The sequence below is a fragment of the Carassius carassius genome, chromosome 32 (genome assembly GCF_963082965.1).
Source record: "Carassius carassius chromosome 32, fCarCar2.1, whole genome shotgun sequence".
Taxonomy (NCBI): domain Eukaryota; kingdom Metazoa; phylum Chordata; class Actinopteri; order Cypriniformes; family Cyprinidae; genus Carassius; species Carassius carassius.
Window position 1 is genome coordinate 12,343,520 of NC_081786.1, and position 13,667 is coordinate 12,357,186.

Genomic DNA, 13,667 nt, shown 5'->3' on the forward strand with positions numbered 1-13,667 from the left:
ACTGCAGTTCAATAAACTTAAGTGATTTTTACAGCAATAATAATAATAATAATAAAATACACAATGAAACTAAATTACTTAAAAAAAAGGCTAAGAAAAAATATTATTTATATTTAATTTTATTTGCATAACATGTAAATTCATGCATAGCTATTTTTTGTATTGTTTATAAGATAACACTGCTATTAGGGCTGTAATACAGTAGCCATATAAAACAACTAAAATAAGCATTTAAAAGGATTATACATAATACAAAACAAACAGAACAAGCATCCCAAATATCTGCATGTAGTTGCATTCTGTGTTCTTTGTACTGTATTTCCCAGACCATATTCTCTCTGTAAAACCTGAAAACCAAGCCAATAAATCAGCTCTTGACTCATTCACAGCCTACCTGTATGTTTACATCTCATTAACAAGCCCTAGTAAATAAATTCAGCAAACTAATCTTCAGGAAGTGGTTTAGTTTAGGAAACATGCCTGTCACAGTGGGTGTTATTGTGACTGTAAATATATTTCTAAGTAAAGAGCCAGTTATTAGGACGCCACTGAACGACGTACAAATTATGGTATGTGGGATTCAGTATATTAAAATTCAGCACATTTCAGAATATCACTCCACCAGTGTCAGGACCCAAGCATGACATCATCAAACCAATATGCCTGTATATTTAGACATATATATATTTTTTAAATGCAGGTGATTTTTTACAAGGATGTCAACTTAATGTATGACTCATCAGCAAACCTACAGTTGGTCCTTATCACATATCTACTGAATCATTTGTGCAACTTCGGCCAACCTCATAAATACACACAATCTAATCTGGGCAAACTGGCTTTCTTGTACAAAGGCACTTTCCAAATAACCACAGACTAAATTATTGACTATGCTCCATCTTACACAGTAAGACCTCACAAGTCCCTTGTATGGCTGAAGTTTTTTTTTGTTTGTTTTCATATGTCAGGAGATGTCTTCACAGGTTTCTCTGTGTCACTTGTGCTTTTGTTTGGTTGATCCTTTTCATCTTTTTTGATGGATGCCATTGAAGTATTGGCTGAAGCCAGACGGGCTCGACCTGGGGAACCGGGGCTATCGACATTAATGGCAGGTTTGGACATCCAGTGCAGGATGCGTGTGGAGGGACGGTGGTGAACAGCGAGTTGGCGAGAGCTGTATCCAGACATCGCAATTCCCAATGCACCCAGAAAAACAGCCACCCGCGGCACTGCGAGATCCGGAGCTCTTTTGGTCACAGTCTGTACGGTGGACGTCTGAAAGAGAATGGAAATACATGGTTATATTGTATGATAAACTGACAAACAATTCAATTCGAGACACCTTAACCTGTCTGACTGATGACTCATTTAGTTTGGCTAAATAATTAAAGAGATGTCTAAAGTAAATCATCATGATAATTCTGTAACAGCTTAAAATGGATTGTAATCACAACAGTTTTCTAATGCAATAATGGCCAATTAAAGGCCTAATCGGAGATAATAGCGATTGAAATAAGACCATTTGGAACGCTGTAAAAATTCTTGAATTATAGAACAAAAAGATTATTCACTATTACATCAACATCCAGGAAGCTTTATGAGTTTAGTTCTGCAGTTCTGCCCCAATTTAGGTGTAAATACACTTCATACATACAAAACTAAAAACATCTGCTGATGATTCTTTCAGTTTATCTGTATGTTACTGCAGTTCAGTGCAATTCATGAGATTCTTTTACTCACCTGCAAGTAGCGGATGTGTCCTAAAGTAGGACGCGAGAGACCAAAAAACATATCAAGTTAGTCCTAAGGCCTCTGAGCTTTGTTTGTGAGCAGGACCTCTTCCTCTGGTTCCTTGTTTCTCTCCTTCAGAAAGAATGAGGCTTTTCAGAGGATAGAGCTCACTCTGGTAGGACTGCACGTCTATCACTGTCTTGCTCTGAACAGAGCTTATATAGAGAGAGAGGCCCCGTCTGTCTGTCTGTCTCAATGAGATTAGCAAAAGGAGACTAGCATGCACTTGGACATGCTAATTATGACGACAGTGGCAATTGTGAGGGATGCAGGGTTAAGATGTTGTGACGGACGACATCCTTGTATAACCTGGCATGTGTACTGTAAAGCCGGAAAGAGCTATAAAGTCTAGTCACACAGGTCAGAGGTGACCCAGTTACCAGAACAAAAAGAAAACTAAATTTTTTTTGAATATATTTATTTGAATAGGTTTTCAAATTTGATTTATTCCTGTGATGACAGTGCTGAATTTTCAGCAGCCATAACTTCGGTGTCACACAATCCTTCAGAAATCATTCCAATATGCTGATTTGGTGCTCAAGAAACATTCATTACTATCAATGTTGATAACAGTTAATATATTTTTATTTATACATGAGTCTTTACTGTCGCTCAAACATTAATGTAATGCAACAAATGCAATGGAAAGGAGTATTTTTCTGTCTGACCCTAGGCTTATGGATGCCAGTGAAGATCCTAGAAACAAAAACAGTATTTCGTAGGTGTTTCTGCCACCATTGTCTCACTTACTCACCTAGTTAAATATCTGTTTGTTGCTACACTTCAAAATGAACCTGTCTGGAGTTTTGCCTCAGGGTAGAGAACATAATAAACAGGGGACAGCAGAATATTGTCTTTCCCAACACAGTACTATAGTCCCTTCAACCACACAATGTTTTATCTGACTGGGGACTGACAAATCTTGTGTTTTACGAGGACCTGTTAAATAAATAGGCCTGACTCAGTGGCAGATCATTTAGCATGTTTAAATTAAATTGCTTTTCCGAGCACTTCTGACTGGCAGATATTCGCTCCACCTCTTTGCAGGATTGCCTCTCATCTTCTGAGTGGATATTCAGTCCTGATCCATAAACCCTAAACTGCGATATTAAAGCTGCAGTGAGCCTTTAGTCTTAGGATATGCTGCATTTACTGCTAAAACAAGATGATTAGCTATTTTATTTTGTTCTTTTCAGCTGCTACTGTATAATACCATCATCACACCTGCTGTGTCTTTCACACCATATTCCAGCTGGTGCAAGGACATATCTCCGAAAGAAATGGCAGGGTTATCATTTCCCAACTCTGTAACACAATGGGACGCAATAAAAAATTATTCTCTGTCTGAGCCAACCCGGATGCATGTGATCCTATAATGAGTTGCTTTGTGTTGCAGATCAGCACAAACACACATGGTGCAGTCTAGACGATGCATACATAAAGTCGTTCTTCCTTGACGTCATGGATAAGCCATCGAATCAGTTTAAATGGATCATAGTAATAGTGCACTGCAGGTAGGTATATCAACCAATCACTGAAAACAAGCACACATCTGTTTTCCTTTCACAAATTGAATTCAAACTTTAATAAATATCTTTATAGACATTTTTCTAGTCACACTGGATTGTCACATTGATGACCCAAAGTAGCTAATTGAATAGAAAAACAAAATGCAAATGAGGCACTGGTTTGGGTAAATGATGTTAAAGCTTAGATGTCATGATCCAAACAAGCTGTGAGATCAGCGAGGAGCTGCTGACGTTCTGATGTTAAGATAATTAGCCGATAAGAGGCTAAACCACAGACTCCCCATAATGAGCTGAGGAAGACCGTTGATCCAGAGTCACGGTTACGGTCAACACTGTTTGTTGTGCAGTAATATACTTCTCTGGGAGTGTACTGGTGCCATGCGAAGAAAGAATGAGCAGCAGAGAATGTGTAAAAAAAAATATATTTTTCGTAAGTAATTATTAATGTGAAGACAAGATAAACTAAAGTACATCATTCCAAATAGTTGCTGAAGCTGATTGATCCTGATTTTCTTGAAATCCTTGACTATAAAACAGCATGACTGAAGATTTCAGTCACTTTCCTCTCAGGCGCTGAATCTGGGGGCGTCCTCGGCTGTCTCTGCATGGGCAGAATCTCTGCCAGCCAATACTCAATAAGTGTGCAGACTACTGAAACCTCATCTGTAAAACAAGAAAGAGAAAGAAATAATCATCTAGTAAATGTGTTTTCTAAAGTTTTGTTAAGGTTTTATTTATGGTTTCTTCTGCCTGCATTTGGTTTATGTCTTGGCCAGATCTCTCTTGTAAAAGAGAATAAAAATCACAGTGGGACCAAATAACGGCTATATAATAAAAATTGCTTTAGTGAAATGCACCATGGCACCTGTATTTTAAAAAATAATGTGTTATTAGGAAGTCTGAGGGAAACCACAAAAAAAAATGAGAGTAACAGGGTCAGCGACCTGCTGGTGGAAATAATGGTGTATGAGTGAAAAAAAGAAAAGATAAATGATATGTCCTGTGGTTGTTGTGGAGACAAAGGCTATGTTTAGGTGTCACCATGGACACCTGTGCAGAATGTCCTGAATCCGCTGGGTGCGTGTAGCTCCTCATGAAAACACTGATCATCTTGTTAAGGTCTAATCTGTCTTCACGAACGCACGTACACATACATGCATACATACATTAAAGGTCATTCAAAAACACTATGGACACATTCTTTGTAAATGCAGACTTTGTTAAGTCTATAAAGTTAGTCTCCAATTTAATTGAGTGGTATCTGTTTTTTTATGTTTATTAAAGAAGTATCTTGTGCTCAACAAAGCATCTTGGGAGGTCCAAACACCCACACTCACCTGCAGGTAATGTGCTTGTGTGTCTGAATTCTTGCAGCTGTGATTTTAACTGCCCTTCATTCTTCACCAGTACAGCCCTAAGTCCACACAGCCTAGAGATCTCAGCAGGGGGCAGCGTCCTGCCTGAGAGACGAGAGAACAGAGCCTCTGCTGCAGCGAGGGAGAGAGAGGGGCCGCTTTCTACACAGGACCCTGAAGAGAAAGAGTAACAATATATATATATATATATATATATGTTTATTTTATTGCTGTTATATACACACACAAACACGTATATGAATAAACACATTTATCCAACAAAGACACATTTTTTACATAGTGGTAGTGTTTATTATACATGCAATGTCCTTTATATCCTCATTAATACAGAAAAAAATATATAATAATTTAAGTGTATAGTAAAATGTTATACCAGAGTATTTGAGATCAGAGAGGTAGATCTCCTGTGTGGAACTAAGGAAGTCGAGCACCTCCTCTGAATTTCCATCTCCTGTCTGTGCATACGTGAATTCAACAGCTCTTGCTCGAGGCACCAATCCAAGAGCTTGGACTTTCTCTTTGTGGCGTTTTTTCTTCATCTTCCTCTTTCTGTTCTTGCTGAGCTGCTCTGTGCTGACTGAGCTTCCAGTGTCCCCTTCATCACTGGGATGTGCAGCATCTGTCTGGCCCAGTATAGCGCCCTCTGCTGCAGGGGTGGGTACTTCCTCTGTGGTATTGGGTAACACTTTTTTCTTTCTCCTCCTTTTCCTCTTCTTACATAACTCATGGTCATCAGCATCTGAAAAATCCACAAATGGCTCATTGGTGAGGAGGATTATGGACTTTCTCACAGCACTAGAATTAATACAAAGGGTTTTTAAATCAGACAGGCATCAGGCTCCATTCTCTGGAGAAAGAGGTTTAAAGTGGCTGATTTGCCATGAACAGATTTAAATAAATTCACTATAACAACTGAATGACATCAGTTACAGCCTCATTACATTTACATTTTTGCTCTAGGTAGACTCTTTCAAATAAAAATCATCCTACAAGAAACGTATACATACTATAAGAAGCAATTACCAGAGTGGATAGTGTGCACACACACACACACACCCCTTTGCCCTTTCAGTAGTTTTCTGCAGGCTTTTCAAGCTCCTCAGGACTATACAAACACACTGAGATGTGCTGAGCTATTGATTTTTTTTTCATCTGTATTCAGAGCCGAGGAACTGACCGCACATCTGAGCAACACACTGCAGGAAGCAAAGATTCAGCTCATCAGCATACAGCTCGTACAATGGGACCGGTTCGTAATAAAGGAGGGACTAGTGAAGCCTCAATAACATGGACAGTATGTGTTTGTGTGTGTTGCTCTGTGAGAGAGTTGTGAGCAAAGTTATTGCAGCTCTGCAGGTCCACTGAGGTATATTCACATCAATAGCAACAAAAAGACAGTAGGAGGAGGAAATCTGCAGTTTTTTTGTGAAAGAGGAGAGGAGTAAAACATGGACACTAAGCCAAACACTGCATCTGAATTAAAAGACTCGGAGCTGTGGGATGAATAATGTGTAACAACAAATGTCACCTATGAAGAAGGTGCTTGGTTTGGTCATATTTTGGAAGCTATTACAATTAGATTTCATACAGGACAAATACAAATTTCCAAAAGATGTTAAACAGACACTCATTTTGGTAAACTCATCTTGTCTATATCAATACAACAGGAGAAGCAGGAAAAATTGGCTCAAATTGGCCAAAATAAAATATCACAGATGATCAGAGCAAATCAAAAATATCAAATAATCTCAAGCTGATTACCTTTTGTTTGTGTGATTTAAACATACAAATGACTAATTTTGAGTAATTTTCAAGATGAGAAATCCAAACTGTTTTTGACTAAGGTTGTTAATTCTGAGTTTTTATTCTGGGTGCAGTGGCTTAATAATATGCTCCACTGAATCAAATGATTTGATCATTTGGATGCACAAAAATATATGCACAATTAAAATATCCGCCCCCAACCCCCAAATAAATAAATAAATCACCCAAACTTTAAAAACACAACTGATCAGCCAAATTAATATAAAAGTAATAATAAAAAAGTAAAATATAAATCAGAACATCAATATAATGCTGTCAAATGGCTAATATTTATTTGATTATTTGCAGGCATTACTAGGATCACTTCACCACAACTACTGATATCCATTTCCTGCTGGAGAGTGTGATTAAAAGATAAATAAAAGGAAGGATAATGATGTTTTTCATCTAAGAGATAAAGTGTTTTTATTCAGATACAAAAGAGTTGTTAACAACTCACCGGCTGGGCTGTCCTCTGAGTCAGTGGGATCTGGATTGGATGGTGTGACCAAATCCTCCTCACTATTAATGAGGTAGCCCTCAGGAGGAGGAAGAACAGTGTAGAGCTTTTTACCTTGTACAGCTGTACTCTTCTCATTACCTTAAAGAGAGAGAAGGAAAGAGCAGTCAATTCCCTTTGTTAAAACTTCAGGGGAACACTTCGCCAAAAAAAAGAAAATTGGCTGAAAATGCACTCCTAAGGCCATCCAAGATGTAGTTGAGTTTGTTTCTTCATCAGAACAGATCTGGAGAAATCTAGCATCACTTGCTCACTAATGGATCGTCTCAAATGAATGGGTGCTGACAGAATGAGATTTCAAACAGCTGACAAAAAAATCAAATAATTCACAAGTAATCACTGCAGAGGATCTACTGGTGATGTAAATTTATCCAAATCTGTTCAAATGAAGAAACAAACTAATCTACAACGTGGATTACGTTTTCAAAACTCAGGCAATTTGATAATACCTAGAATATCAAAATCAACTGCGGGCAGCAGATCCTTTTCCTATTTGGCGCCTAAACTCTGGAATACCTAACATTGTTCGGGAGGCAGACACACTCTTGCAGTTTAAATCTAGATTAAAGACCCATCTCTTTAACCTGGCTTACACATAACATACTAATATGCTTTTAATATCCAAATCAGTTAAAGGATTTTTAGACTGCATTAATTAGGTAAACCGGAAACCGGGAACACTTCCCATAACACCCTATGCACTTGCTACATCATTAGAAGAATGGCATCTATGCTAATATTAGTCTGTTTCTTTCTTATTCCGAGGTCACCGTAGCCACCAGATCCAGTCTGTATCCAGATCAGAGGGTCACTGCAGTCACCCGGATCCAGTACGTATCCAGACCAGATGGTGGATCAGCACCTAGAAAGGACCTCTACTGCCCTGAAAGACAGCGGAGACCAGGACAACTAGAGCCCCAGATACAGATCCCCTGTAAAGACCTTGTCTCAGAGGACCACCAGGACAAGACCACAGGAAACAGATGATTCTTCTGCACAATCTAACTTTGCTGCAGCCTGGAATTGAACTACTGGTTTCGTCTGGTCAGAGGAGAACAGGCCCCCCAACTGAGCCTGGTTTCTCCCAAGGTTTTTATCTCCATTTTGTCACCGATGGAGTTTCGGTTCCTTGCCGCTGTCGCCTTTGGCTTGCTTAGTTGAGGTCACTTCATCTACAGCGATATCGTTGACTTGATTGCAAATAAATGCACAGACACTATTTAACTGAACAGAGATGACATCACTGAATTCAATGATGAACTGCCTTTAACTGTCAATTTGCATTATTGACACACTGTTTTCCTAATGAATGTTGTTCAGTTGCTTTGACGCAATGTATTTTGTTTAAAGCGCTATATAAATAAAGGTGACTTGACTTGACGGCCAAAGCGGAAGTAGGGGAGAGCGTTTAAATTTTTTGGTTGATCTATCAAGTAAAAAGCACACTCAGTCTTACCTGACTTCTTGTGTGGGATTGACTGAGGTCTTTTTACAGGTGGCACAGGTGCAAGTATGCTCCGCTCCTGGGCAGCAGGATACAGTCTTTGCAGGACCTTGGACTGGAATACTAATTTAGAACATCGTTTAAATATAATGTAGTTTATAGTCAAGCCCCTGATGTAGACAAAAATCACGTGCAGGGTTAACCTACAAGCATCTGTAGCACGTGAGCATTGTAAACATTTAATTTTACAGTTTTATTCAGTGTTTCCTTCTTACCTTCTTTTCTGACGGACATATCAGCGGCAGAAATGTATAACCTTTTTCCTCAAGAGCATACACAATTTCACACCATTCTTATAATTACAATATACTTTTGGATAAGGTGTAAACAGTAATAAATGGCAAGACGCAGATCAAGAGTACCATCTTTAATTTATGACTATTTTAATAATTTAGATTTAAGGATTTAAAATGTAACGCATATAAGAAAATGAGCAAGAAAATCGCACACATAAGCCATAAACTGCAAAGAAAATCCCGACGTGCTGCTGCTTAGCGTTGTTATACTTCCGACCTCACCATGATGGCGGCTGAGCGTGCGGCCGCGTCCTCCTGAACTTCGCCATCCAGCGGCGAGGACAAGCGCTACAGCAGCTCCAGGGAGCGCCGCATCTGCTGAGCACATGCACTCTCAAAACTTCGCTGCCATTCTCGCCATGTAGCCGCAAGCTTAAGGAAAACCTAGAATGTCAGCGTGGAAGGAGGTACGTTCAGCAAACTGTGCATGCCTGTTTCTTGAAACGTGCAGAAGAAAACTAAAGTCTACTCTACTCTGAGCCTGTGTGCGGCGGCGCGCGGGATGCAGTGCTCGGCATTACATCACTCACCTGCCGAGAGAAGGCGTGACACTTTCACCTGCCGTATTTCAGGTGGATTCAACCAAAATTCCGAACATTTGCTTTTCTAGGTTTAACAGAAATGTAACTTTTATCTTATCTAACTTTATTTAACAATGTATTTAACATTCTTGAACACTGATCATGACTTGTAACCGACTTCTTTGTTTGTAACTGGCTAGTGCAATTTTAAAAACGTCTAATTATCCATTCTTATCTTATTATGCATACAAGATTAAATATGTATATTTAAAACAACATTTTTATATGCAAACACTACTGATACAGTTTACAGTCATCCAGTATTAGGTTATATATCCATGGGTAAAGGTCAAATTTTGAGAATTAATAATTGAAACGGTTTAATTGATCAACCACAAATCAGAAAATTTGGGGTGACAAATTCCTCATGTTGCACTTACTCGTTGGGAAAACTATAATTATTACAATTCAAATAAATTTCTTAATTTATCAGAATTGGATGATCTTGGATATTTACCTGTGCATGCAGATTTCCAATGTTATTTCATGTAGATTATGTTTTAACTTAAAGTTAATCTTTAAAAACACTAAGACTTTAAATGTGATCTTTTGCAAATCCCAAAATAAATGTAATTTTTTTAAAAATAATTTATGATTTATGAGTTATTGGCCATAACATAATTATTTAGTATCGGGCTATATTACAGTCAATCAGTGTTGTAAAGAAATATTGACATTTGTTGAGATGACATTCACAGCTCTGTCCATTTGAGAATGAATGGATGCTGTTGGGTTAACAGTGGAAGGATGTGGCTCTGTGTGTGTGTGTGTAGCTTTTGCTGGAAAAGCTTAAGGATTCCAAGATTGCTTACTATCATACACTGTAAATGTGTGTGTGTGTTTGTGTGTGTGTGTGAGTGACTGCAAGAGAGCAAATTTGACAAAATATGCATCCATTATCTAAACTGTTCTCTAAAATGACTCTAAAGATGCCCATTTTAAACATATTACATAAGCCAGCAGTCGATGCAGTACAAAGCTTCCCAGATGCAGCTGTCTGTCAATGTAAGTGCAGGGTGCAGCATTCATTTGCAGTTGCAAACACCGGCTCTACAGAAATAACTCAGACTGGCAGATTCAGCCTTCTCTGTATCTTGCACTTTATGCTGATAGACAGCACATATAACTGGGGATCTGAAGGGTTCTGTGGTCCATGCTGAGAGTTTATTAAAGCTTCTTATATAGCAGTCTTGCCTGTAAATATCTTTAAACATTGTATTCAGTTCGGATACTTGACTTCAAATTGGTTTTAACACAGGTGTGGAATTTTGTTCTAGTTATTTGGGATGCATTTAGTGATGAGCCAATATTAGCATTTGTTCAATTATCGTTGACCATTTCACTATTATTTAGTATTAGCAATTTCAGCATTGTAATTAGAGTTTAATGTTGGTCAGTTCTGTTTTAATGACCTCTAAACTGCATATTTGACCAAACTTTAATAGCCCATCACTACTACAGGTTATGATGCGGTTCATAATGCAGGTCCCTCTTTTGTTCTATCCCTAGTTGTCTTGGAAGTGAAGCCTTTTGAATAAAACACTCCATGAGATTGCCTTTATTTTTAGCTCATATCTGGAACCATAAAACATTATGACAGGAGAACTCATGGACATAAAGGCACAAGATGCTTTTCGTGTTTCACATGTGTGCTTGTCATCTGTTTGAATGGCAGGTAGTGTTTCTGTGTGTGTCTGTAAGCTATGTGTAGTTATAGTTGTTTCTCCCATTCATTATGCAGGCATGTGTTAAGGCTTCTGTGGAAGCTTTGCTGCCTGGCAAGACAAGTAGGAAAATAGCAAGAGGATGGCATGAAAATGAACGACTGAACAAATTAATGAATAAAGGAGGCATGGTCAGTGGGTTGCTTAAATGTCTTCATCCACAAACCCTCACTTACTGTATTTAACCCTCATGTTTGGGGTCTCAGAGATCACATTATCATTATATTGAAAAAAAAATACTTAATGTAACATTAAAATATGAGATTTAAATTACTAGTATGGAATGTGCAATATATTGGTACCATATTGGTTAGTGGTTGATATCAGAGAAATTTTGTATTTATTTGTTTCACTCGATACAGAAAAAATTTATAGTTCATGCTCATTTCCTCTATTTTTATGTTTAGATTATTTAGTGCATCATCTAACACTTACTTAAAATTAACCTTTGAAAATGTAAATAATTTAAAAACGAATTATTTTTTAAAATTGTAATCTTTTGCATATCTCAGAACATATATCCATTTTAATGCTGTAAATTACAATACTGTGTGATGCCTAATTCAATTGAATTGTTTAAAATAAGTAATTTTAGTTTGTGTTGTATCGTTTATTTATTTGCACAGTATAGTATAAAAAGTTTTGATGGCCATTTATAATTTAATAATATATATCCTAGAATAGAAAAATAATTTCATTGATTGAAATAAAATAAAATAAAAATATTAAACCTCAAAAAACTTGGCCTTGGCAACTATCTGAAATGAAATTATTTAAAGTACTAAAATGATTAAAACTAAAAATGACATTAAATCTAAATTGAATCTAATGAAAATGACAAAAGCACAGAATTACTAATATAAACTAGAATTCAAATTGAACAGCTAATTAATATGTGTAGAAATAATACTAAAAATAACACTGCTGCCTGCCGGGTTTTAAGTAGGTTACAGATAATATAATAATATGTTGGGAAAACAGGTTAATTTCAAAATTATTATTATTAATTTTACATTTACATCATTGAAGTCTGATACTGAAAAAAAAAGGAAAATCAGGGTTAAAAATTCTCACCCTTTTTGTAGTTTCGGACCTTATCATCTCTGACTGTGGGTTAATCTTGCTGTATTTTTTGGGCCATAGCGTGAAACATTTCACCAGAAAGCACTGTAATTAGTGCCGCTGTTTTAGAGCTCCTCCTTCCCCAATTACTCTGGGAATTAAGAGGTTCCGAAAAAAACGTGAGTTCTGGAAGCCTAAGATACACGCACACATGCACGCATAGAGCAACCCCAGAGAGTGTCTGCTTGTGCCGCAGAGTGTTTTTTCTTTTTCCCTGATTGTGACAGTTGGAGCTATTTAGTAATTTAGAGAGCTGCGATTAGACACACACTGATTATATACACACTGATTAAGCACACCGTGAGTGTACACACACTGATTACACAGAGATTTCACACACACTCTATCATGATCCAGCTGCTCCCCTGTGGAAAGAGGGTCAGCTAGGGCAATGATTATTGTACAGACGGATTCTCCATCACACAATATATTTACATTTACATATAATCTTTTGGCAGACGCTTTTATCCAAAGCGACTTAGAAGCAATAGAACAACAGAATAGAATAACAATAGAAGCAATCAGACCAGCAAGAGAACAACAACAGTATACAAGTGCCATGACAAGTTTCAGTTAGTCTAGCATAGAACCCGTAGCGTTTTTTTTTTTTTTTTTTTTTTCAAAAATAGGATAGACAAGAAAAGGTAAGTGCTAGTATAAGGTGGTCAAGTGCTGGCGAAAAAGATGAGTCTTTTAGATGTTTTTTGAAAATGAGTAAAGACTCAAAAAAAGGAGGTCATTACACCGGCTGTGCACCGTCCAGGGAACCTCTTTGGGATGGCACCACAAGGCATTGTTCCCTTGAAGAACGCAAGCTTCTGGAGGCTTGCTCTGACAGGAAGGGTCTAATCTTCCTAATGTTGTATAAGGCAAATCTGCAGAACCGGGTCGTTGTAGCAATATGGTCTGTGATGCTTAACTGATGATCTATCACAACTCCTAGGTTTCTGGCTGTCCTGGAAGGACTTATGGTTGATGAACCCAGCTGTATAGAGTAGTTGTGATGAAACGATGGGTTAGCTGGAACCACCAGGAGTTCTGTCTTAGTAAGGTTGAGCTGAAGGTGATGGTCATTCATCCAGCTAGAAATGTCACTCAGACAGGCTGAAATGCGAGCAGCTATCATCGGACAGATCCTAATGACGTCATGTAGATGGAGAAGAGAAGTGGTTCAAGTACTGAGCCTTGAGGAACCCCAGTAGCAAGAAGTTGTGACTTAGAAAAGTCACCCCTCCAAAACACGCTGAAGGATCTATCGGAGAGGTAGGACTTCAACCACAGGAGTGCAGTTCCAGAGATGCTCATCTTTCTGAGGGTGGACAGGAGAATCTGGTGATTAACAGTGTCAAAAGCAGCAGACAGATCCAGCAAGATGAGAAATGAGGATTTGGAAGCTGTTCTTTCCAGTCGCAGGGCTTCAG

At 38.0% G+C, this 13,667-nt stretch overlaps 3 protein-coding genes across 5 annotated transcripts in view; 1 reads left to right on the forward strand and 2 right to left on the reverse strand.

Moving 5' to 3' along the window:
- Positions 1–103: 103 nt before the first annotated feature.
- zgc:193593 (uncharacterized protein LOC564090 homolog) lies at positions 104–1,936 on the reverse strand. The gene is made up of 2 exons (XM_059520353.1): positions 1,741–1,936; positions 104–1,275 (listed from the first exon to the last, which is right to left on the reverse strand). Exons 1-2 carry the CDS (start codon positions 1,789–1,791, stop codon positions 958–960), a joined length of 369 nt encoding a protein of 122 aa, XP_059376336.1. The 5' UTR covers positions 1,792–1,936; the 3' UTR covers positions 104–957.
- A 1,910-nt stretch (positions 1,937–3,846) lies between these two features.
- On the reverse strand, positions 3,847–9,035 carry LOC132113381 (glutamate-rich protein 1). The gene is made up of 6 exons (XM_059521166.1): positions 8,739–9,035; positions 8,476–8,586; positions 6,960–7,100; positions 5,070–5,435; positions 4,658–4,849; positions 3,847–3,983 (listed from the first exon to the last, which is right to left on the reverse strand). Exons 1-6 carry the CDS (start codon positions 8,755–8,757, stop codon positions 3,847–3,849), a joined length of 966 nt encoding a protein of 321 aa, XP_059377149.1. The 5' UTR covers positions 8,758–9,035.
- Positions 9,036–9,052: 17 nt separating this feature from the next.
- dlgap2a (discs, large (Drosophila) homolog-associated protein 2a) overlaps positions 9,053–13,667 on the forward strand; it is a 138,037-nt gene continuing 133,422 nt past the window's right edge. For 2 of the 3 annotated variants that reach the window (XM_059520374.1, XM_059520375.1), the window contains exon 1: positions 9,053–9,226. In XM_059520374.1, the coding sequence (XP_059376357.1) occupies positions 9,209–9,226 (18 nt within the window). In that variant the 5' untranslated portion in view covers positions 9,053–9,208. The remainder of the gene's footprint in view (positions 9,227–13,667) is intronic. The other variant, XM_059520379.1, reaches the window with a different exon arrangement.